The 26,914-nt window shown below is 38.8% G+C and overlaps 1 protein-coding gene across 3 annotated transcripts in view; it reads right to left on the reverse strand.

The window, feature by feature from the left end:
* The window catches only part of SPECC1L (sperm antigen with calponin homology and coiled-coil domains 1 like), a 140,650-nt gene that overhangs the window by 66,287 nt on the left and 47,449 nt on the right, over nucleotides 1–26,914 (reverse strand). For all 3 annotated transcript variants that reach the window (XM_042962151.1, XM_042962149.1, XM_042962150.1), the window contains exons 3-8: nucleotides 25,048–25,201; nucleotides 19,116–20,749; nucleotides 17,876–18,083; nucleotides 6,358–6,431; nucleotides 5,038–5,213; nucleotides 347–510 (exon numbers count right to left, since the gene is read on the reverse strand). In XM_042962151.1, coding sequence (XP_042818085.1) covers nucleotides 347–510; nucleotides 5,038–5,213; nucleotides 6,358–6,431; nucleotides 17,876–18,083; nucleotides 19,116–20,749; nucleotides 25,048–25,201 — 2,410 coding nt within the window. The remainder of the gene's footprint in view (nucleotides 1–346; nucleotides 511–5,037; nucleotides 5,214–6,357; nucleotides 6,432–17,875; nucleotides 18,084–19,115; nucleotides 20,750–25,047; nucleotides 25,202–26,914) is intronic.

A 26,914-nucleotide genomic window follows, 5' to 3' on the forward strand; every position in this document is an offset into this window, starting at 1 on the left:
AGATACCTGAGTGTCAATGTCAAGCAGGCCTTTGGATTTATAGACTTATAGGAATTTAGAGGAAGGGAAAGAGCTGAATTCATACATCCGGAAGATTTTAGGCACAGAGAAGACACTCAAAATCCCAAGACTATCTTAAGACCAAGTCTGAGACCAAGATGTCTGAAGTTGAACAGATCCTAAGTCTCCTGCTAAAGTCACTTGACTGTAAGACTAACTCATTAATACTACATGAAATTTGATGAGGCTTAGAGAATAGGATGGTAAAGAAAATCAAACCAGGCCAGAGAATTGATGGTAAGTGAATAATGACTGCCTGCCCATGGCATAGGGTATAAGAAATTACCTTGCGATGCACTGTCGAAGGATTTGATGAGGGTTTTTACCGTTGGGGTTGGCTCAGAGGAAGTTGAGGACCTTCTACTCAGTCCCATCCCTTGCCTTAAGGCTGCCAAATCTCTCTCAACAGCATTCATGTAGTTGTACACCCGGCCTCGCTCTTCCTCTTGCCTGAAAACAATATTGAAATCAGGGAGTTTTTACACATTTACTAGCAAATAACATTTTCCCCTCCCTACTGAAAAGCACTAAAAAATATCAGTTTTTAAAAAGACATTATCAATAGAGCTGAGTAAATTACCTAGTCTAATATTCTCATTTGCTTGGTAAATTCCAGGAAATGATATTAAAATTTTTATATCAGGTTATACTAAATAGGTTAAGTAACCATCAGAATCCATTTTCATCTGAGTAAGTGTAAGGTGAGGACATCAGTAATCAATTAGCAGTAAAATGGGAAGTGGACTGGCCAAATATCTTGACTCAGAACTGGGGATTTCAAGGTTCTGTCCTGCTTTGAAGAGTCTGGGAATTCACCAGTACATATGGATTATCTGTACTAGCAGGATCTAACATGCCATGCATAGACATTGAAATACAAAGAAATGAAATCAAAGCTCATATTCTTTAAAACAAACAAAATCTGCTACAGTCTCCAAATAGATTTCTACAAAGGGAAGAAAAAAAAAAAAAAAAAAAAAAAAAAAGCCTGGGCCCATATTAGTAACATGAGTCTCTGAGATGCTCAGTGTGATGGATCATGAGTCATTGAAAAAAATCAATTACACTTTATTTCTGGCCAGCTCTAATTCACTGAGCTGACAAAAGTTTTCATCTGTAATGAGATTCAGTTGCAGAGTTTGTGCATGTCATAAAACTATCAAGTAAGATTATAGGTGGACAAAAACAAAGTCAGACCTTAGGAAATTTTGGTAGCCACTTGGCTCTTCTGACAGTTTTTTTCCTCCAGATGTACCACAGGGTCTCATGCTCAGAAGGTTTAACAAAGAATCTGTAACAGTGATTATCAAACTTTTTGGTCTTGGAGCCCCTTTTCACTCTTAAAAATTACTGAGGATCCCAAAGAGCTTTTCTTTATGTGGCTTATATCTATTGACATTTATCGTAATGGAAATTTAAACTAAGACATATTTAAAATATTTAACGAACTAAAAATAAAAATAAACCCAGGACTTATCAATATGACATATTTTTATGAAAAACAGCTCTTTTCTAAAACCAAAAAAAAAAAAAAAAAAAAAAGGAAAAGGAAGAAGAACAGCAGTGTTTTTACACTTCTCCATATCTCTTTGATAGCTGACTTAATAGAAGACTGCTAGGGGCACCTGGGTGGCTCAGTGAGTTAAACATCCAACTCTTGATTTTGGCTCAGGTCATGGTCTCAGTCTCACAGTCATGGGATTGAGCCCTGTGCTGGGTTCCGTGCTGACAGTGTGGAGCCTGCTTGGGATTCTCTCCTTCCCCATCTCTGCCCTTCCCCACTTGCTTATGCACATGTTCTCTCTCTCAAAAAATAAACTTAAACAAAATAGAAGACTGCTAGATTCTCATTTCTTCTCTATTCAGTCTATTGCAAAATAAAAAAGAACAAGCCTCACAGATAGTAGTAGCTGGAAAAGATTGTTTTAATGATATTAAAATAGATAACTGTGGCTTTTTAGACAACTGAGACTTTTTCCTTGATACTATACCAAAATGTAGTAAGTGGTGGTTACTTAAAAGTTAGGTGCAATGTGGAATTTGAAACCATGTGAATAAATTTTTCCTATTCTGTCCATTAAAAATCTCCTAGCCTAATGTGGAGAAAGAGGAACCTTTTGCATTGCTGGTGGGAATGCAAACTGGTGCAGCCACTCTGGAAAACAGTATGAAGGTTCCTCAAAAAATTAAAAATAGAACTACCCTATGACCCAACAATTGTACTACTAGGTATTTATCCAAAGGACACAGGTGCACCCCAATGTTTATAGCAGCACTATCGACAACAGCCAAAGTATGGAAAAAGCCCAAATGTCCATTGACAGATGAATGGATAAACAATAGATATATATGTGTGTGTGTGTGTGTGTGTATACACAACATATATATACATGTGTATATATATACACACACACATACATACATACATACATACATACATACATGGAGTATTACTTGGCGATCAAAAAGAATGAAATCTTGCTATTTGCAACAATGTGGATGGAACTAGAGTGTATCATGCTAAGAGAAATTTGCCAGTCAGAGAAAGACAAATACCGTATGACTTCACTCATATGTGGAATTTAAGATACAAAACAGATGAACATAAGGGAAGAGAAGCAAAAATAATATAAAAACAGGGAGGGGGGACAAAACATAAGAGACTCTTAAATATAGAGAACAAACTGAGGGTTGCTGGGGGGTTGTGGGTGGTGGGATGGACTAAATGGGCAAGGGGCTTTAAGGAGGATACTTGTTGGGATGAGCACTGGGTGTTATATGTAGGGGATGAATCCCTGGATTCTACTCCTGAAATCATTATTGCACTATATTTTAACTAACTTGGATGTAAATTGAAAAATAATAAATATAAATAAAAATTTAAAAAAATAAAAATCTCCTAGTCTACCTGACATTTTAAATAGATTTTTACCCATATGTGACTGTGTAAGATCATGCATTGGTCATACTCAGTGTTCACTGAGTTACCTGAATTTTCCAAATGTTGACATCTGTCATCATAGGATTTATTTTTTAAAAGTCACATTTGTTTATATCCCCAGTGATCTCATCAGGAAACTCTTTAAATATGGGAAGCTGTTCTCTGTCTCAAAAATAAATAAACATTAAAAAAAAAAATTAAAAAAATTAAAAAAGGGGCGCCTGGGTGGCTCAGTCGGTTGAGCGTCCGACTTCAGCTCAGGTCACGATCTCACCGTTCGTGAGTTCGAGCCCTGCGTCGGGCTCTGGGCTGATGGCTCAGAGCCTGGAGCCTGCTTCCGATTCTGTGTCTCCCTCTCTCTCTGCCCCTCCCCCATTCATGCTCTGTCTCTCTCTGTCTCAAAAATAAATAAACATTAAAAAAAAAAAAATTAAATATGGGAAGCTGCCAAGCTTGCGATGGTGGATACAAGTTTCCCCAAATCCTAACATTCACTTGAAAGCCCACATTTTAGCACTGGCAACAAATATGACCAGCCGTTTTCCTTGAAATGACATGGACAATCTCTCTTAATTCGTCTTCAAGAAATATCCACCAAATCTGAATACCCATAGTTTGCCAGTCAGAAAAAAACTCAAATTAAAACAATCACAGAAAGCTTTCCTGGAGACAACCTTGTACTTGGGTATATAGCAGACAGAGTGCCAAGTGCTTTATATATACTTCCCATTCATCACATGGAATGTTACAAAGAATATACTCAAGGACCAAAAGTTAGTAAAATTATTACATCAAAGACATCTTTAGGACGCAATGGAATGATTCTATAAGAACAGAATTTCAGTTACTCGGGTTAGCTTTAGAATGAAACATTTCTGATACACCATTCATTTAATAGTATACAGAAAAAAGGTAAAGTAATAGGAGTTTTACACCAATAGAGAAACAATACTCTTCCACCTCATTCTACGTTCTGCTTAAGGAAGCCAAAGAAAAATGGTTTAGTAATACTTTTCTCTGGGTCATACACTAGAGCTAGGCAACAATAAGACAAGATAGCTTTTCAATGATATCCTGTTAAATATTTTTCTATATTTTTTCCTCTGTCTACTAATTAATGCATAATCAAATTCTTTTTTTTTCCTTTCAGTAAACTCTATGCTCAAAGTAGGGTTCAAACTCACGACCCTGAGATCAAGAATCACATGCTCTACTGATTCAGCCAGCCATTATCAAAATCTTAGTAATATCCTCAAACATAAAAACTACTGCCCCCCTCCTCCACTCATTAGATGGAGTTTCACTGAGGAACTCAGAGCATATCACAAATGTCATCTCATCTAATACTTTACATGGGTTTCCAATGACCTCTATGTTAGGTGGGAAAAAACACTACTATAGAGATCCAGATGGTTATAAACATTACAACAAGTGAAAACTCCTCAAGCTGAGTGATGGAGAGAAACTCATTTTGCATTCTTTATTTGGATCTCTAATAATATTAAAGTATACTCATCATTGCCCTGAGCACTGTATAGACAGATCTCCTTTAAGCCTTACAGCAATACTGTAAAGCAGGCAGTACTGTCTCCATTTTAAAGATGAGCAAACTGAGGCTTGGGGAAGTTAAGTGGCCTGACCAAGAACACACAGCCAGTAAGAGGCAGAACTGGACAGAAGCCAAGCCTGTCTGCCTCCAGAGTATACATCCTTAATCAGAGGCTATTAATCTAAAGAAAAGTAACAGTACTGGAGTGTGTGGATACAGGAAAGGAGAGACCATAAGGTACCATTCTGGTCCCTTCAGAGTTATTGATTACAGACGCTGCCAACAGCTCTGAAAGATCCATATAGACTGTGCTATTTTACAGGTGTCATAAAACGAGGCCAGGAAAGCTGAGTAACTCCCACTAGCATCCATACTCAGTCACACTAGTGTCAACCCCCACATTCTTTCCGTAATACCACATCACAAAATTGGGATTTAAGTGTTCTCTATTAAAACATAAGCGCACAATTGGCTTCTTAAAACATACTTGCGTGACTTTATTTCCTCCAATTCTTTTGTGAGCTTCTCATTTTTTTCTTGAGCCTCATGTAACCGGCGCTTCAGATCACCAATCTCCTCTTGGGCTTCAGATTTAATATCATTTGCAATTACCACAGCAGTCTGGAGATCAGCTTGAAACTGCCGCCATTCTGCAGATTCTTCCTACATTAAAAAACTAAATTTTTATTTCTAAAAGAAAGTAATAAAAACTTATAAAAACAATAAAATGTATTTATGATTCAGACTGTAATGCACTGTCCTAAATGATGATTAATTTCTTTTAAATCCCAGAGAATTGCTATTACCATTTCTAACAGGCAACAGGTAATACAATTAATAGTAGTAAACTTGTTCTTAATGAGGAAAAGATTTTCTAGTTGATCTGTCTGCTAAGGCATCAAGCACGAGTGCTCAATCAGTATGAATGACAATAATGTCAAGCCTCCCTTCCTTATGCAAGTTTATAAGTCTTATGAAAATAAACACATTATTTAAAATTTATATAGCATTTTACCTCTGAAAAGCTGAAGAAGGTAGATAAATGGTGTGTGAACCATACTGAAAAATTTTACATGAAAAACTATAAATATCCTGACATCAAAAACTAACAGGAAAAAAAAAATCAAAAGTAAAGGAAAAGGAAGAGGAAGCCAGAAGAAAAACACAAAACTCAAACTAGGCAGACAAAATCATACAAAAAGAGCAGCTAAGGAACTGTATGATCTGCTGCTTCCCACAGTCATGGAGGATGCGGGTGTGGCTGGGTGGGCAACCCTCCTCCCCCCCGCCCCAGGGCGTCTCTTCCACCAGAGCCACAGCTGTCCACTCCCAGGCCCAGCATCCATCACCCCAAAGCAATTTTCTGACACCATGAATATAGCCTAAGTAACTGAGGAAGGACCCAAACTATGAGATAAGCTTCCCCAATCTGCATCAGAGTGGCACTCCTATTGGCAAGCTGATCAAATCCACAGAAGACAGAAAACCCAAATGGAAACAGCTTGGTTTGGGACACTTTCTAATCAAGAGCTTATAAACTTTCTTTCCAAAATATAACACTTGCTTTCTAAATCCATCTTTTAAAAATTACCACTCATAAATTACTAGTAGATTCTTCTATCCAGAATCTAGCACTGATCCCAACTTGAAATGATGCCATTTACTTTCTGCCCAAAGCCCAGTGGGATCAGTATTTTAACCGTATCTGAAGCTTAAGATGAATGCTAACACAGTCACAGGCTACATGGCACTCAACTTTCAGAAACCTAGGTTTTCTAATGAGATAATACATGAAGATTTATCCTACCCGAAGTCTCCTGTGGAGTGTCTTGATTTCTCTTTCCATGTCATGTTTTTGGTCCTGGAGTTTTTTAACCGTATCTGAAAAGAGCACAGAAGTTTAAATATTTATTCTTAAAGCTGTGTTCAAAAGGAATAATATAAAGGGAGGAGGAATTTAAATATAACATTAAAAAAAAAGGTCATCCTGCCCAAAGACTTTATTTTTAATACAAAACTTTAAAAGAAAAAAAAGAATGTTCAATCCAAGTATTAACCAATATTACTTTATATGGAAAATACCAAATTTAAATCACAATTTCTGGATTGCTTCCTTCCTCAGTGTCTAAATTCTGAAACAAAAAGTTAAGTAAAATCAATTGTTAGAAACACGCACATTGTTGGCTCATAACCAATCAAAATAACACTGACTACTATTAAAGTGTGAATTTTCAATCAAAAGGGTTATTAAACTAAACTCTTTATGAAAGCATAACTTACTTTACACACTGGAAGAAATTCTAAGAAAGTGGTGAATTAGAAAAATTTTTACAGATTTCATTAATTATCTACATAATACCCTGGAGAGCTGCTATTTACATGAATTCTATGGAAAGTCTTTTTATAAAATAAGTGGTATATTCATAAAGTAAATTAATACTCCTCAAATTAGTTCTTGCATAATATAAATTTTCTTCATATAATTCTACATTCACTGTAAACATTTAATTAGTACCACTAATATGCAAAGTACCATTCTAGATACAGTGGGAATGCAAATGTGAAGGTACAGTCAAGACTGGTGCCCCTGGAACGAGAAATGTATGGGAAGTCACATTCTATTTGGAGGTTCTGCTCAAAAATCCATGCTTAAGAGGAAATGTCTTAGGAGGTGCCACACTGGTAAATGCCACCAAGTAAGTCTATCACAGTTGGTTACTTTGATAGCTCAGCACTTTCTCTTGGCTTAAGCACCAGAAAAGGCACTGATATCTAGAGACAAATACTCTAACTTTACCAGTTGTCCCCCACTGCAGGAGAATCCTATCCTTTCTGTGTTCCAACTGTTTGACTGTTAGTGCCAACACTATTAAATTTCTTTACACATCTGTCTTGACCACTAGACTGGAAACACTTCAAAGTCAGAAGCTATGTGGTAACTTCACAGCCCCAACACCTGGCACACGGTAGAACTGTAAACAGAATGTCGAAACATGCAAGCTAATGGAAGGAGAAAGAGAAAGCAATACTAAAATCATAACCTATGGAGTTTTAAAAAATACTCCACTGACAGGACTGAACTTTCTTTTTTAATTTTTTTATTTTATTTTAGAGAGAAAGGGTGCATAAGCAGAGGAGATGGGTGGGGGGGGGGGATAGAGAGAGAGAGAGAGAGAGAGAGAGAGAGAGAGAGAGAGAGAGAGAATCTTAAGAGGTCTCCTTGCTCAGCACAGAGCCCAATGGAGAGCTTGATCCCATGACCCAGGAAACCATGATCTGAACTGAAATCAAGAGTCAGATCCTCAATTAACTGAGCCACCCAGGCGCCCCTGAACTCTTTATTATCAGGGACATCATCACTATAGACATTGGTGTTTTTGGTAAAAATTCTCTCCTATTCATTACATTTTGTAGTAGGAACCTAGGCATAGTGAACACCTGCATGCAATGTCACATGTAATCAAAAAATCTTTCTTAAGGGGCACCTGGCTGGCTCAGTCGGTAGAGCATGCGACTCTTGATCTCAGGGTTGTAGGTTCAAGCCCCACATTGGGTGTAGAGATTACTCAATATTAAAATCTTAAAAAAAAATCTCAGAGTGCCTGGGTGGCTCAGTCAGTTAAGTGTCCAACTCTTGGTTTTGGCTCAGGTCATGATCTTGTAGTTCATGGGTTCGAGCCCCAACGCAGGTTCCCCATTGTCAGCACACAGCCTGCTTGGGATTATCTCCCTCTCCCTCTCTCTGCCCCTCCCCCACTCGTGCATGCTCTCTCTCTAAATAAACTCAAAAAAAAAAAAACCAAGAGAATAAAAAAATCTGTTAATCAATTAATCAATCTTGGGGCACTTGGTTGGCTCAGCCAGTTAAAGTATGTGACTTCTGATCTCAAAGTTGTAGGTTCAAGCCCCATGCTGGGTGTAAAATCTTAGAAAAAAAACTTCCTTAAGCTAACAAATTATTAGCCTTTTTAACGTTTATTTATTTTGAGAGTAAGTGTGTGCGCAGGCAGGGACAGAGAGTGGGGGAGGAGCAGAAAGAGAGGGGGACAAAGGATCTGAAGTGAGTTCCCATGCTGACAGCAGCAATCCTGATGAGGGGCTTGAACTCACAAGCCCACAAGATCATGACCGGAGCCAAAGTTGGACATTCAACCAACTGAGCCACCCAGGTGCCCCAGAAATTATTAGTTTTTAATCAACACACAAAAGTAGGGGTGTGCTGATGATGTATTTTCTTAGACTGCTTATCTTCCCCTCCCAGTTCCATCAGAAACCTGCTCTGTTGTAACCTGTGTGACATGATACCTTTAATTCAGCATTGATACATTTGTGTTCAGATATTTTTAAATGACATGAATTCACTTCAGTAACAACATAAAAGCCTAGAATATTTATAACAATTATATGTGTAATATTATAAATATATAATGATGATAAATTTTCTAAAGCTGGAAAAAAAAATAAATGAGTAAAACATGGGGGGAAAAACTGGCCAATTTTGGTAGCCAGTAGTTAACTCCCTCCCATTCATCGCCACAAAATTCTTCAACCAATTTCGGGCCTTTGAAATAAAAACTGTTCAAAATTTACATCAATTCAACAAATACCTCATAAGTACGTACTTTGTGCCAGGCTTTTTTCCAGATGCTTAAGATACAAGGGAAAGGGAAAAAAGATATAGTCCTTACCCTCCTAGGGACAGAAAAGAGGATGTTTTTATAATGCAAAGGATTAAACTTTAAGTCTGTCTCTGTATAAGCTGCCTCAGACCTCATTTAACCTGGAAACAGGGCAAAAGGGCTATTCAATTTGGTTAAGGGCAAAGTGGACACCGATGAGTGAGTCCAATACCCTGATCCATATCTCCAGAAGCAAGGATAACTCTGGAACCAGCATGGGACCTCAGCTCCCTATTACCTATACATAGACAAATTCAAGGTCTTGGTGATATAATCATACACAAATAAGAAGGACAGAAACTGAAATATTTCTAGTGTTGAAAACACTAGGAGTTATATTTTTCATTTACACTATATTTAAATGCAAAACATAATTAAAATAGGCAAGCGAACAAAAAAATGTGAATTTCTCCTCCTCTGCTAAAAACCATTTTCTTTTTCTTCTGGTCACAAAGGACATATATACCTATCTTTATATATAATTCACACAAGACAAATGACAGCAAATCTTAGTACTGTTCAATTTAACATCTGGTGTGTCTTTGTTCTCAAGTGACATGTGAAGCCACCTGGCCATCTTAGACTGATCATAAAACCTCAAATTTCATTCATTTATTTTGTTCTTATCCTTCTCTCTTTACCCGCCACATAATCACTACTCTTAAAAGGACATTCTTACACACTCAGCACTATGTATTTATTATCGTCATGTCTTATTAATGCTTTTAAATAGGAAGCTGGCAGCCAATGGAGATATTTAAGCAGAATGAAGTACACTACAAGTGTCTCTAGGGAATTTGATTTAAACTTCATGAATCCCAACCGTATTTTCACTTTGTAACATAAAGTATTAAAAATGACAACAGGCTTTTTCCTCCTTGGAAACAGAGGAATGTGTACTTATGCTCTTGTTTGGAAGACTATCTTAGCAAAATTGCCATCTGGCCCAATTAATGGTTACACGAAAGGATACTGTTAGTCTTCAACTCTGGGGCCTGTAAAAGCAGTTTCCTTCCTCTTCCAAGTTCTTCTACAATGAGGGACACTGCCATCTACTGTCTTCAACTCAAAAGCAACATTAAATTCTACCAAAGAACAGAAGTACTACTATGATCTCATTTTTAATTACAAGTTACAACTCAATTTTACAATGTTATTTTTATTCTAGAAATCAAGTAAATTGCTATTCTCACTGTAATTAGACCAACTTTGCTCTGAACAATTCTGAGCACTGCTCTGCCCATTTAATAATGGGGTTCATAATCTTTTCACCACCAAGAACTCTCACCCCTGACAAAGAAGGAACAATCAACCAGGCCTTCGTTCCGGCTCCAGTTATATACCCATCACGCATGCTGATGTTACTGGGCAACTACCATGGGCACAGGCTCAACCTGTGACTCCTGGGGGTAGAAAATAACGAAAGTTCACAAGCAACCTTTCCTGCCCTCCAAATCCATGAAACTCCTCAGAATACTGATATCCCAATACCATCAGACCCTTACATCCTATCAAGCACCTCCACCTAACATCAGGGGCAATTACCAGAGGAAGAGAAATGGCAAGAGTAAAATACCAGTTAAAATACCATGCCTTAGGGGCAGAGGGGAGAGGCAGGCAGTACATCCAGCCACCAGGCCACACCTTTATCCCCAAACCACAATTCCTGATGCTTTGAAAGAGGACACAGATGAGTTTCAAATAAACCATTTACTACTATGTTTTTTTAATTTTTTATTCATTCTTATCACCCCTTCCCCCCAAAAAAGTAGATACAACTTTTTCCCTTCGACTCTAAAGGGAATGCATGCTCACGATAAACAGTCTGGAAAACAGAAAAGCATTGTAAAAATAAAATTACTCATTATTTGCATTTGGCATATATCCTTCCAGACTTCATACGTGTGTGAACTTTTTCCCTAAAAGTGGGATAATACTAATTATACTTCTTCATAAGCCTTTCTACTTAGCAGTAGCTAGATAATGGACAACTATTAATTAATTTCAGATCTACAGCACTATCTGATGGCTGTTAGTGTTCCACCAGTTGGACATATGATTTGTTTTAGTAATCTCCTATTGACAAACAGAACGGTTCCACAATTTTTGTCATAAACACGATGAGTATCTTTACACAATTGTTCAGATATTTCTTGCAGACACATTTCTAGAACTGTAAGAAGTAATGAAGGACAACTTGGAACTACTGACAGGATCCAAGTCAATCCGTTAGAAGGATCCAGCTCAAGAATGCAGAAAATTTTTTTGAGAAGTCACCAAGTTATAAAATTTATTGTATAGAATACACTGTATCAGTATTTCTTAAGGAAATCATCATGCCTGGTCACCATTTCAGTGTAATGCTGTATTTAAAACTTGTATGTTTTTTAATTACAGAAATAATACACACAGCTCATATTCTACTGTCCCATTATCTGCTTTATTCCATCTATGGCTGTACACATAGACCTGTCTAATTTATCCTCACTGATGAAACGGCAGCCATAGTGGGGATGCACTGTGCTCACAGGTTATTAACTAGATCTCAACTTCCAAGTTTTCGTGGTAACCAGTAATTCTGCAACATACATGTCTAAGCTTATATTTGCAAACTAGTAAGAATGTTTCTAAACATTGTTGCTAAAGTACTGTTGTACTTTAAATTCTGATCAATACCCCGAAAAGGTTGCAGCAATCTATACTCCTTCCGACAATACACAAGAGGTCCCTTTTCTCCTCTCCTACACACTATCATCCTTTTTCACTTTTCATACCTGCCAAGTGAAAACTGGCATCTTGTTTTAGAGTTTATTAGTGAAGTCAAGCATATTTTCGCACCTTTTCTGCCTTACCTATTCATACACTCTTTTTGGCTAATGGATTATCCTAATGTCATTGATATATGTCAATATATATATATATATAGATACATATAAGACTCTCCTTATATATTTTATATGTGCTACAAATATTTCTCTCAAAGTCCTTTATGGTACTTTTATTTTGCTGAACTGAAAATTTCAGTAATACATAGTCAAATAGGAAACTTTCCTTTATGGCTTCCCACTAGTGTTGAAAAAGGCTTTCCCATCAAGAATTATACAACTCTCCTCCATTTCCTTCTGCTACTTCTCTAATCTCAAGACACGTTTACTCACCATAGTCAATAGTGTTCCATGGAAAAGCGCAAAACCTGTGTTGCTAGATGTCAGGCCCTAGCCCCCAATCTCAGGAACTACAGAGGGCAGGAAAGGAGCTATACATAAATGCAAGCACACAGCAAGCATTACTACACAAATACAAAGTGGTCAAAAAAGTCACTGTAACTGATGGGCACATCACTTGAGCCATACCCGAGATCTCGTTCATGCCACTACCCTCAACACCACTCAGCTTTGGTTTGCTGGACTAGCAGTGAAATCATTAACTTAATTTATTCAGGCTCAGTTAAGTTGCTTCTTTCTGCTGTTTCTCTTTTAAGAAACTAAATGTCCAGTAAGTCCTGGTTGGCCTTTCTTACAAAGGACAAGGATAATTAATATTAGCGACTTCCACATGTCTCTCAATAATTGTAGAAGTCACTGTTCTAACTACAGGCCTCTCCCCTCAACGCAATGACTGGATTAAGGCTCCACTGATGATATATGCCTACGGGGGGCCCTCTTCTGGAGGCAGAAGTGGGTGGCTTCAACCAAGGAAACAGGTGTGTGTGTGTGTGTGTGTGTGTGTGTGTGTGTGTGTGTGTGTGTGTCTGTGCGCGCACGCGCGCGCCCCCATTTCACTGCTGGGCCAAATTGCCTCTCCCTAAGTGTGGTCTTCATTTCAAGACAACATGGCAGCCTGCTGTTACTTCGGGCAGGGCTTTACTTCTCTTTCTGATACCGAAGTTACGGCAGGAGCCCCTGGCACCACGTTCCCCACCTTATTTAGAAAAAGAATTCGAGGAGCGCCTAGGTGGCTCAATCAGTTGAGCATCTGAAACTTGACTTCGGCTCAGGTCATGATTCCAGGGTTGTGGGATCGAGCCATGCGTCAGGCTCCGAGCTAAGCATGGAGCCTGCTTAAGATTCTCTCTCCCTTTGCCCTTCCCAACTCAAGCTCTCTCTCGTAATAAAAAAAAAAAAAAAAAAAAAAAAAAAAAATTGAGCCTGGGGCAAACACCACAGCCAGCACTCTACAATGGAGAGGGTGGTACAAATGCTGACAATCTTTTATACCACAGCCTGAAACTGCTGCTCGTCCCAGACCCTATGACCCCTGAGGAAGAGGTTTTAGTACCCCACCCCCAAAGTTTGGCTGGGAATATCAATACTCAGAGTTTCAGTGTTCTCCTGGACTGTAGGTTTTTTTTTTTTTTTTCTGTTCTGTTTGATTTCTCCATAACTCCAATTCTATCTGCTTTATATATTCCAGAAGTTACTCAAAATTGTTGATCTACTGATGAGACCCCTCACCTATTTTCTATCTTTGGTTTAGTTTCATTGTAAACTTTTTTTACTTTTTAAAAAATGTTTTTATTATTGAGAAAGAGACAGAGACAGACACAAGCAGGGGAGGGACAAAGAGAAACAGAATCTGAAGCAGGCTCCAGGCTCCGAGCTGGCAGCACAGAGCCTGACACAGGGCTTGAACTTGAGAACTGCGAGATCATGACCTGAGCTGAAGTCAGATGCTCAACCGACTGAGCCACCCAGGCACCCACAGATTCATTGTAATTTTTGTATTACATGGCAGGGCCATGTTACTAGGATTTTGGGAGGGAGAGGAAGTATATGTGTGGCCTCAGGCCATCATCTTGAATCAGAAGTGTTAACAGTATTTATTTACTGAGTGAATTTTATATCAGATCTTTCTAATCTGGATGCTAAATCCAAATAGTACTAAAAGGTACTGCAGGCCAAATCTAATCAGTATGGCACTGATGCTATCTGGAAAGCCATCTGGGACTCCAACTACATGTTATGCCCTATGATACTGTCCCATACTCACTGATGCTGTACTCCTTTTTTTCAATCTTTTTTTTTCTCTGTCCTGCAGACTGGATAGTGACTACTGACTGATCTTCAAGTTCACTGGCTCTTCTATGTTTTTAATTTGCTGTTTAAATGATTTAGTGGGCTGCCTGGATGGTTCAGTAAGTTAGGCATCTGACTCTTGGTTTCAGCTCAGGTCATGATCTGGTACAAGTCCTGATTTCGTGAGTTCGAGACTTGTGTTGGGCTCTGCGCTGGCAGCACAGAGCCTGCTTGGGATTCTCTCTCCCTCCCTCTCTCCTCCTCTACTTGCGCTGTCTCTGTGTCTCTCAAAATAAATAAACTTAAAAACTATTTTAATGATTTAGTAAACTTTTTAAATTAGCTGTTAAATTTCTCAGTTCTATAACACATACTAGGTTCTTTTTAAACAGTTTTTATTTCTTTCCTGAGATTTGCAATTTGTTCATTCATTACTGGCAGATTTTCCTCAACACCCTGAGTGCAGTTACAACAGCTGCTTTAAAATCCTCGCCACTAATTCCAAAGTCAGGATCATTTGGGGGTCAATGTGACTACTAATGGGTACAGTTTCTTTTTAGGGTGATGAAAAAGTTCTAAAACTGAGTATGGTAATGGTTGCTAAAATATTCCACAAATGAAAAGCTCAATTTCTCAGGGACCTGGGCTGGCTCAGTTGGTGGGGCATACGACTCTTGATCTAGGGGTTGTAAATTCAAGCCTCATTTTGGGTGTAGAGATTAAAAACAAAATCTTAAAAAGAAAATCTCAATTTCTCAATTAACAGCGTTCCTTGTTATCAAGTGCCCTATACCAAGTGATGACTTAGCATCAATACCAAGTGCTAGAATTCACTAAGAAAGAAATTAACTCCTATCAGAATACAGGATCCTGGTTCCTAAGAAAACTGTTAAAAGTCATTTTGAAGACAGGTGAGAAAATCTGAATGTGAGCTATTAGATGGATACTAAGGAATTATGCCAAATTTAGTAGATATGATTATAAGGAAAACAGGCGTTGCATGACACCAAAATATTAAGTGTCTCATGGAGTCTACAACTTACTGCCAGCTGGTTCAGTTAAACACACACATATACAGATACACACATGGAAGGAGAATATTATAAAACATTAACGACTGTCAAATCTAGGCAGTGGGTGCTATCTCTACCATGTTTGCAGTATTTATGTATATTTGAAATTTTCATTTTAAAAAAATTGGGGGGAGAAGATACCGGGCTAAAAAAATTTATTCAGTATTTTCAGCCACTTCATAATAAAAATCCACATAAAGTTTATATAATTTTTATTTTGTCAATCATTTTTCATTCCAGGAATCCTTATCAGCTAACATTTTTCTAGCCATTAACCCAATTACCACAAGGTGTCACTCTTTCTGTGTTCAAATCAAAAGGCCTGCAAGGGAAAAGGTTGTCATCAGTACTACATGGAAAATGCACTCAACTTCCAAGTTAATCTGAAAAACTTTAGAACTTCTTACATTTAGGAAATACAGTTACATAAATCCTCTCCGTTCAGAGACACTGAAATACAGACTAGATACAAATGTTAAACTCTCCAAAGTTTTTCACAATTTCAGATAAGAAAGTTTTATCTGTAGGACTGTAACTGTCTCCAAGAAAAGAGTCCGACAGTCAGCTACTTCAGTAGCCAAATGACTCAAAATGTTCAGAATAACCTTGGGGTCAGTCCACAGATGCCGAGCCAACTAGCCAGAGCTCAGAACTGGCAAAAGACATGTTTAGGACTCCTGCAAATGACCCACTCTCTCCTGGAACTAGCTCAAACCTCCCTGCCTCTGTGCCCACAGCACATGGGATCTGGCCCAACGCTGTATTTGCCTACTGATCCTCTGTCAAGGAATAACACAGAGCTCAAAGGATCGGTATCATGAACCACAAGGCTGAAAAGCTTTAACCAATGTATCCAAAAAGGTTATTCACATTCTCCTTGTCCCCACCTGGCTATCATTAAAGTGTACTACAACTTAAAATTTGTTAACATTTGAGGAATCTGGATGAAGAACACTAAGAATTTTTAAGATGTATTATTTGGAAATAATTTCAAATTCACAAAAAGGTGCAAAAACCAGTACAAAAAGCACCCATATGACCACTTTACACAGATTTGCTTATGTTAACTGTTTACCCATCTTTTTCATCATTTGCCATCTTCTATCCCTGTCTATCTGTCTTTATCTATCCCTGATATTTTCCCTGAATCCTTTAAGGATATACATCATGGTCCTTTACCTCTAGATATCCAGTGTGTGATTCGTAAGAATAGGGACGTTGACTTACATAAACAGTATAGTTATCAACTTTATAAATTGATATGGTTACATACGTTTATCTATAATCCACTTTTGTCCTATCTAGTTTTTTAAAGTTCTAGTTCTGTCAGAACACCTGTTATAGCATTTTCCCTACAGCGTTAGACAGAGTCTAGGCACAGGTATTGCATTTAATTCATGTCTCCTCAGACCCCTTTAATCTAGAACTTTTCCATAGTCTTTGTCTTTTATGACAGACACTGGCAGTTCTGAGGAATACAGTGCCACACATTCTTGTGTTTTTAGTAAAACATTCATTTTTTGTCTATTTAAAGTTTCTTTTTTTTTTTTTTTTACGTTTATTTATTTATTTTGAGAAGAGAGAGAGAGGGAGCATGCTCAGAGGAGGGGCAGAAAGAGAGAAGGAGACAGAGAATCCCAAGCAGGCTCCACACTATCAAGTGTGGAACCTGACATAGGGCTCGAACCCACGAACTGTGAGATCATGACCTGAGCCAAAATCAAGAGTCAGACACTTAACCGACTGAGCCACCCAGGTGCCCCTATTTAATGTTTCTTTATGATTCGTTACAGTTATGCTTCAGCCAGAATATGGCCCAGCTGATGGTGAGTCTGATTCTCTGTGCCTCTGTCATTTATTTACAGGATCACCAGTGAGGTCAAAGTGTTGCCCAATTTTTCCACTGAATAATTTCTGGTTGTTTCTTCTTCCTCACTTGCAACATAATAAATAGTCTGTGGGAAGACATTTTAAGATCAACCAAATTTTTGCTCCTCATCAAACTATCAACACAGAAATGCTTTGTACTAGTTTTGCGATTTTTGTAAGTGAAATAATTGTAAAATAATTTCAAAAAACTTAAAGCAATTTAAAATAGGAGTTTCAATTCTACCAGATCATAAAATCTCCATGGTTGGGAGGAAAACCAGACAAATAAAGAAAAACCTGTGCTTTAGACATAAGATTATGAAGGATGACGGATTTTTGTCTCAGTATACCTGCGATCATTAGAACAATAAATGGCTTTTCTTAAGATCTAAAAAAATAAAATAACAATCAGTTTTTCCTTAAATGATTTTCTGTAACCAAGCACAGTTTTGAAGCAATGCTTCCTCTTAACAGTTCTTCCTTATGAACAAAACATAGCAGTCCAAAGACTATTGGCTAATGTATGAAATACGCTTTGCCACATGCGTATTTCTGCAGGCCACTGTCTACTGTGCCTGTCCACTTCAGCAGTGACAGCGACCAATTTTCATTTTGTTACTGAATGCAAACTGTCCCCACTCGTTAACATGGGTACAACAAAAGGAATGAAAAGCTCCCCCATCACTTACTCTCTAAATCGGAAATAATGAGGTTGTCATGAAGTTTCACAGCTCGGTGTTGTTCTACTTCATCTTCAAGTTCAAAGATGGTTTCTTTCATGTCACTCCTCTCTGTGTCTTTTTCTTCCAGCTCTGATCTTAGTTTCTCTAATGTCATATTCAAATCTTCTATTTGTTTCTTAGCTTCTTCTTGGAAGGCTCGGTATTCATCTTCTACCTGTATAGAACGATAGTGCACATTAGAAAAGTAGGAGCTGCTCTACAATGGATGTACACACTGTTTCAAAGGAAGCAAAGCATGAGTTCCGAGGTATGAGCTAAAACTAGCTCCGTAGTAACTGTATGAATCTATGAAAAAGCACTCTATAATATGCTTAAACATAATTTGTTGCTATATCACTGACAAATTATATTAACATATCACTGAACTTAACTAGATTATTTATGAGGAAATTTTAAAAAATTTCCCTTCTCCAAAGTATGGACCAAAGACATGTATTTGATTAATAATTAATATCCCTCTCCCATCCCACCCCCCCTAAGATGTCTGATTTGTGACAGTTTCATTACCAAATTAAAAATGGAAACAAATTCTCAAATACTGTTATTGCAAAAGTATTAGCTCAAAGTGCCTTCCAACATATATGTTCCAACAAATAATACATACCCTAACTTGTATCTCTAAACATCATCACTAAAAAATTACAATCTAAATTATTTAAATTTTGGCCAAAGATATACTAGTGTTTCTTTAAAAACCAGTGCCCTAAAACAGGAAATAAAATGGAAGATAGAATAATTGGGTAACTCATGCAAATAAACACTGCATCAGCAATGACATGGGGCACAGACCCCTGGCCAGAATGCCAGCAACCCCAGGCTGTAGTTCTGCATAAGTCCTTGCTATTATGCTACGTATAAAACAAGGGGGCTGGACCAATGATCTCTAAGGTCCTTCCTTGTCAGCAACAAGACATAGTCCTCTATGTGCCCCTGGGCGCACCTAGACTAGGGACAAATTCTGTTATAATTACAGTCCCATCCTCTCACAGGCAGTGAAAGTGACATTTTTTCAAGAATATGTTTTACTGTATCCCAATAAAGGAAAACCATTCTCAAGCTTTAAAACAAAATCAGCCTACAAAAAGTGAATGACATATCACAGAAATGATACCGGCTTTTGGTAAGCATGGTGTGTACTGCAGCTGCATAATGCTGATGCAGAACATTCTGTCTACTTAAACGGTACCTTTGCAATGGTGTCCTGCAAACGATTGGCATCATTTCGGGTGTGAGCCAGATCTTCCTGCAGACTACTAGCCAAAGTCTCTGCTTTTTCTTTGTCCAGCCTGACGCTCTCCAGGAGATCTTGAATATCAGATTTGTCTCCAGAGTTATGGATGGAATACAGCTCTGCCACCTTCTGCTTCTCATTCTCCAGCTGGGCCTTCAGACGATTCATCTCTATCTGATCACTGGCCACTGTGGCTTTGTACTCCTCTAGTGTGGCTGCCAAGGCTGCTTTACCCTTCTGTTCAGACTCAATGATGCGCTCCATATGGTGATTGCGTTCTTTGAGTGCCCCTATCATTTCTTGAGCTTCCTTGTTGTCTTGTTCTGCCATCTTCAAAGTATTGCTTAAATGCTGCTGGACACCAAGAAGCTGCTCTCGTTCAAAACGGGCATTCTCAGCTAGATCCATGTAACGTTGCTCCAATTCCATATAGCGTCCGCTTTTTACATCTTCATCTATGACATAAGAAATGTGATGCTCATCCAGAAGGGAGCGGAAATATTCAATCTGTCGGCTAAAGTGTTCCAACTTATCACTCTGCTGACATAAAGACTCCATAAGAATAACCTTCTCTTCTCCAAGCCTTTCATTTTCACTATTCAGTTCTTGGGTTATCTGCTGCAAATCAGCTAGCTCTTGCAGAGTTGCCTGAAGTTCCTCACTCGTGCTGTGTTGGTTCTCTTCCATCTGGTGTATCCTTTCTGTCAAGCAAGCGACGGACACTTCACTCGCGTTGCCGCTGCTCCCCTTCCGGGAGCGCTCTATGCTTGGAATGCCTTCGGACTCTGAGGACGATGGCGCATCTAGGGCATCGTCACTCGATGTGAGGGGCTGGTACACCTCACTGCACTCACTGTCTAGATTGTCCATTGAGTTGCTGTGCTGATGGTCCATGAGGGTGTTCTCGTCCTGACTCAAGAGATCCTCCACAGACCCAGGGGCAGAGCCTTCCACCGAAGAGGTCAGGGTCCCTCCTCCATCACTCTGATTGCCAGGGGTGATTTCTGGGCTCAGGGACTGATAACCAAATAGCTTTTCAGAATTATCCAGCCTCTGCTCTAGGGAAAAGCCCAGGGCATTCAACCTGTCCTTTAACATTCTGTTCTCATTTTTCAGCTGGTTCAGTTCTTCACGGATGGCAGTATTCTGTTCCTGCAACTGCAACAAGGTGGACTCAACATCGGTTGGCTGGTGAGCAATGACGGCTTCCTTCTCCTCAGACTTTTCATCACCCTCTGAATGATCTTCATTAATGCCCAGCTGGGCCCGCATGTCTCGGAGCTCATTTCTCAAATGTAAGATTTCCACATCCTTTGTTTTTGCCAACGTGAGCAGCTCTTTCACTTTGGCTTCCAAAGCAGCTTTGTCACTGATCTGATTGTCCGACTTAGACTTGCTCATGCGAACATCACATTCTGTTGTGGTGCGACTGCGGGAACGCTTGGCCAATGCCACATCATTGGCTCCTTGACCCGCGGAGGGTACTTTTTTGCTCTGGTTTAGTCGGGTACGTTCGCGTAATCTTTCTCGCGTAGAACTGGATTCTTTATTACCTATAGAAGTGCTCCGCTTGGTTGAAGAACTTGTGCCTAAATGTTTATAACAAAGAATGTAAGGCAAAGATATTAGCAACAAAAGGCACAGAGGTTATTCCCTAGGTCTAATGAGATGAAATCTAGAGGCCTACACATTGATTTTGACCGACATTAATCCTGCCTTAGATTCTAATCACTGTAAAATTCAGTTTCCTCAAAACCAAATCATTTATTTTTTTAATTATCCATGAAAAAGAAGTTATACATTGTATTGTACGCTTTAAGTGGGTGGATTTTATAAAATGAGAATTATATCTCAATAAAGCTATTAACATAAAAAAAAGTTACCCATTAACTTGAATCCTAAACCATGAACTTTAAACAAGTGGCCAGGGGCATAATACTCTAGGGCAAGCTAGATGAAGCAGACTCTAGGATTAGCCAGTCAGGTAGCAAACTAACTATAGTAGCAGATGGTAAAGAAGGATGAGCAAGAAGGGAAAAGCAGCCTCTGGACAAACCAAAAATCTAAGATACCTGTAATAAACAAAAAAAGTACGATCAAAGTAAGTGCAAAAAGTTTTTCACATCACAGAATGACATATAAATAGTACCAATAACATTAATTATAATATAGCTAACATGTACTTAGTGCTTATTTTACACATACACAGATGAACACTTCACATACATTAATTTATACAAGCCTCATTATTATTATCATGAAGAAACACAGAGATGTTAAGTAATTTGCCAACATCCCACATGTAATAAGTGGATGAGCAAGGATTCAAATGCAGACAGGGAGTCTGGCTCCAGAATCCACAACTTAAGTAGTACACTATGCTGCCTCTTTAAATGTTAGAAAACAGGGAAACCTGGGTGGCTCAGTTGGTTAAGCAAACGACTCTTGGTTTCAGCTCAGGTCATCTCACAGTTCATGGGTTGAAGCCCCACACTGGGCTCTGTGCTGACAGCACACAGTCTGTTTGGGATTCTGTCTCCCTCTCTCTCTGCCCCTCCCCCGCTCACTTTCTCTCTTTCTCTCTCTCTCAAAAAGAAAGAAAGAAAGAAAGAAAGAAAGAAAGAAAGAAAGAAAGAAAGAAAGAAAGAAAGAAAGAAAGAGCGAGCAAGCTGGGGTGCCTGAGTGGCTCAGTCGGTTGAGCGTCCAACTTCGGCTTAGGTTGTAATCTCGCAGTTCATGAGTTTGAGCCCTGTGTCGGGCTCTGTGCTGACGGCTCAGAGCCTGGAGACTGCTTTGGATTCTGTGTCTTCCTCTCTCTCTCTCTGTTCCTCCCTTGTTCACACTCTGTCTCTGTCTGTCTCTCAAAAATAAACATTTAAAAAAAATTTTTTAATAAATAAATAAAAAAGCAAAGAAAAATAAGATCTACACCTAATCAGTATTTTGTAAAAACCTGCTAGTTCTTTACATGGCAGGCACCAGGCTTCAGGGGTAAGAGGGAGCAAAAGGTCTATGTGATATAGGTAGACAGCCACTGATTCTGCCAGGGGTTTGGTGTAGAGCAGGGGAGGCCAGAGGACAGAACAAGGAAGCAGAAGTGAACAGGACACACAGAAAGGAAAAGTAAGGTCACACAATTAATGGGAACAGTAGGGGAAGTTTCTACAGGGCCCTGAACATCAGGGAAAATTTAGTGAGTCACAATAGTAAATGTTTAATAAGTGTTCTGGAGCAGGGAAGACACACAGAAAAGAGTATTTTTATGAAAACTAATCTAGAGGCTAAGTGAAACATATAAGGAAGAAGAGCAGTTAAAGGAGGAATGTGGACAGGCAGAATAGTAAAAGAAAAAAAAGGAGGGCCTACATTTGGGGAGTGAGATCTGGATCTCTGTAAGAACACAGACGGGATAATACATCTGTAACAGATTTAGGGTAGAAGAAACAAGATGAGAAGAAACAATTGCAAACCAAACCAAAATCCGGTGTAAGAAAGAAAAGATCTGGACATGCCTGAAAGCCAAAAAGGAAAGGAGCCAGTAATGAGGGAAGGGATTGACAATGCCCCAAAAGGAAAGGGGAGGTAAAGAAACAAGAAAGGAAGAGACAGACAGAACATGAAAAAGAAAAGCTCCCCTTCTGAGATTATTGTGACCAGCGAGTAGATAGAAAAATCTGAGTTACAGACAAGTGAACTGGTCTTAGAGAAGTCATGAGGAGTAAATAAACATAGAGTAGATGAACTGAAGAAGTAAGGATGTTGTGATGGGCTGAATTGTGTCCTATAAATTCTTATGTTGAGGACATAACCCCCAGTACCTCAGAATGTGACTGTATTTTGAAAAAGAGTAATCAACTTAAAGAGGTACTTATGTTAACAGAGGGTTATTAGGGTGGGCCCTAATCCAATCTGACTGGTATCTTTATAAGAAGAGGAGAATGGGATACAGACAGAGAGAGGGACCACCATGTGAGGACACAAGGAGAAAACAGCCGTCTACAAGCCAAGGAGAGAGGCCTCAGAAGAAACCAAACTGGCTGACAACCTTGATCTCAGACTTCAACCAGTTTTAGTGAGAAACTAAATGTCTGTGTTTGAGTCACCCAGGCTGTGTATTTTGTTACGAGTGCCCTAGCAAACTAATACAGATGTATAAAGCTGCCAACCAGTAGGGCAATGGATCCAGGGAGGTGATAACTGAATTCAGCCTTGTGAGGGAAGGTGTCAGTAGGGAACCAAGGCCCAAATCCAAGGGATCTCTCCCAGTAAATTCTAAAAACTGGAAACAGGAAGATATATAGATGGTATTAGAGTACTTAATTTCCTTCTTACCACACAAGCTGGAGTGTTAAATGTGGTGATGACCTCAGGCTTGAAAATAAAAGACCTAAGGTGCAGCCGTTGCTCCACTACCAGCTTTGTGGCCCGGTACAAAGCGAGTACCCAATAAATATTTTCTGAACAAACAAATGCAAGGCCTTAGGCCAAGATACTTGAGCTTTAAGCATAGCTCTCACAACTCTAAAATGAGGATAATAATAGCCTCTACCTCATAGGGCTATAGTGAGCATAAAATGGAATGATGCCTAATATAATGCCTTCCATGTTTCCTCCTCGTGATCATACACATGACTATTATAATTAGCAGGAGGGTGTGATCTGGGATGGAAGGAAAAAACCACAGAAGGTCAAAGCAAGAAAGAGGACAGTAGGTAAACCTGAGCTAGAAAAAAGTCTAATACATACAAAAAGGGCTAAGAGCCTAAATAAGGATGATAAAGAAGGTCTGTTATAATCTTTACTAACAGGCTTTCATCAGCTGTATTACAAACATATGGTCTTGTGTTCATTGGAAGACTTAAAGTTTTTCTGTAAGTGTAAAAAGTAAAAAATGATAGCATTACTCCTTGGACTACAGGACGAGTTAACTTATGGACTCTATCAAATCTAAAGCCAAATTGCTACTAATGAATAAAGAAAGAATGGTAGAACAGGAATGAATGGATACAGGCATTGATCATCAAAGGCTGCCTATATCATGGAAAGACAGACAACCAAAAATGATATGCCTAGTAGTGGATGGACAACTACCATGTTTGAAGGAGTCTTGGGGGTAAAAAATGAACCTGAATCTATCCCATCAAGACTCTAGATCCAATCGCATTAACAGTAAACAAACAAAGGAACATGGCTAAGGACATCAAAGGGATGTGACATCAAAATACAGATCACAGGAAAGGATAGGTCAAACAAACAGTTTTTACAAAAATTAAATTATAAGATAAAAATAGATTTAAGAAAGAAAACTTAAGAGGGGCGCCTGGGTGGCTCAGTTGGTTAAGTATCTGACTTCAGCTCAGGTCATTTCATGGTTAGTGAGTTCAAGCCCCGTGTCGGGCTCTGTGCTGACAGTTCAGAGCCTGGAGCCTGCTTCGGATTCTGTGTCTCCCTCTCTCTCTCTGCCCCTCCCCCACTCATACTCTGTCTCTGTCTCTTGAAAATAAATAAATGTTAAAAAAAATTTTTTTTAAGTTGTAAATTTGAGTATTTCTCTATATTTATGATTTGAAGAATGATTATTAATTATTTTAAGTACTGATAATGGCATTGTGATTTTCTTTTTAGAAGAATCCTTATCTTTCAAAGATAATTATATATTTGTGGAAGAAATTAAATGACACCTGGAATTTGCTTCAAAATAACAAGGAGGGGAGGTGGATGTCAAGGAATTCAGACTGGCCATCAGTTGATAAAGGTGATGAGTACATGGGGTTGAAATACAAATACATGTCTGACATTTTCTAATTAGTGGAACCCCTTAAATACCACTGCACTCTGGCTTCAAACAAAAAAGCACTTTAACTCTTATTCTGAATGCCACCTATACCTGTGCTGATCTTGGATTTATTCTCCACAGTGGTCATGGCAGGGACCGATGCTGAAGATGCAGCAGAAGGGCAGGTGCTTTTCTTTCCTTTAACACCATTAGTCACTGTCACCCCTCCAGCCATTCCAGCTAAGAGGTCATCATTGCTCTTGGTCTAGAAGTAACAGAAAAGAAAAACAAATTGACTAGATGAAGCAAGAGTAAATAACATTTTGAGACTAAAGCAAAGTTCTTGGCTTTTATATTAAATTCAAGAGCCTCACAAAGACTTTCTGACAGTTACCAATGCATCATACTGTGCTGCAGAGAGTACTTTACTGGTTTATAAACAATCACACATTTCTTTTAAAAATGCAAAACTCTGGGGCGCCTGGGTGGCTCAGTTGGTTAAGCATCTGACTTTGGCTCAGGTCACGATCTCACAGTTCATGAGTTCAAGCCCCACATCAGGTTCTATGCTGACAGCTTAGAGCCTGCAGCCTGCTTCAGATTCTGTGTCTCCCACTTCTCTCTTTCCCTCTCCTACTCACGTTCTGTCTCTCTCTCTCTAAAAAATAAACATTAAAAAAAGTTTTTTTAATAAAAATAAAAATACAAAAATATGGGGTGCGTGGGCGACTCAGTCAGTTGAGTGTCAACCCTTGATAACAGCTCAGGTTGCGATCCTGGGGGTAAGGGATTTGAGCCCTGTGTCGGGCTCCATGCTAAGCATGGACCCTGCTTGAGATTCTCTCTCTTTCTCTCTCTCTCTCTCTCTCTCTCCCTCTGCCCCTCTCCCTAAGTGGCATGCTCTCTCAAATAAAAATAAAATAAAATAAAATTTAATTTAATTTAAAAATTATATATATAATCAAAAACTTTATGGAAGCCGACTGTGTGCCCACATGTGCCACAGTCAGTGGGGGAGTGGAAAAAGTGAAGACATACTCTTTATTACTTTCAGATAGGACGTGACTTACGAACAGGGATCATCTGAGCACTATCACATGGGCTCCCAGTAAAGTTCTGTAATACCAAAGAAAATGCCATCCTGCAATTTCTAGAGAGAAAAACCACTGAGAATCCGATATAATATTCATTGCTTTATAGTAAATCATGGATGTAAAGTGATGGAGCCATTATTTGGAAATTTAGTTTTCTTATCTGATCTAATTTTTTAGTAGTCTAATTTAAGCCAAAATTGAAAGGTTTTTTTTTTTGTTTGTTAAAAATTTTTTTTTTTTAACATTTATTTTTGAGACAGAGAGAGACAGAGCATGAACAGGGGAGGGGCAGAGAGAGAGGGAGACACAGAATCGGAAGCAGGCTCCAGGCTCTGAGCCATCAGCCCAGAGCCCGATGCGGGGCTCGAACTCACGGACCGCGAGATCGTGACCTGAGCTGAAGTCGGACGCTTAACCGACTGAGCCACCCAGGCGCCCCTGAAAGTTTTTTTAAAGCCGAGGTAATATATAAAAAACTAGAGAGTTTATGGTTAGAGTGAGGGTTAGTCAGTCTAAATGATCATACTACTTGAGAAAGACCCTTTGTATTAATTTATTTATATTTTATAAAGACGACTGAAAAAAATATGAGCTTTTTACAAAGAAAACAGGTGGCCGCAGCAACTTCTAACTCAACACGTCCCCAGAGGCAAGGGAAACAAAAGCAAAAATGTACTGGGACCTCATCAAAATAAAAACCTGCACAGCAAAGGAAACAATCAGCAAAACTAAAAGGCAACTGACAGAATGGGAGAAGATATTTGCAAACGACATATCAGATAAAGGGTAAGTATCCAAAATCTATAAAGAACTTATCAAACTCAACACCCAAAAAACAGATAATCCAGTGAAGAAATGGGCAAAAGGCATGAATAGACACTTCT

The sequence above is a fragment of the Panthera tigris genome, chromosome D3 (genome assembly GCF_018350195.1).
Source record: "Panthera tigris isolate Pti1 chromosome D3, P.tigris_Pti1_mat1.1, whole genome shotgun sequence".
NCBI classification, from domain to species: domain Eukaryota; kingdom Metazoa; phylum Chordata; class Mammalia; order Carnivora; family Felidae; genus Panthera; species Panthera tigris.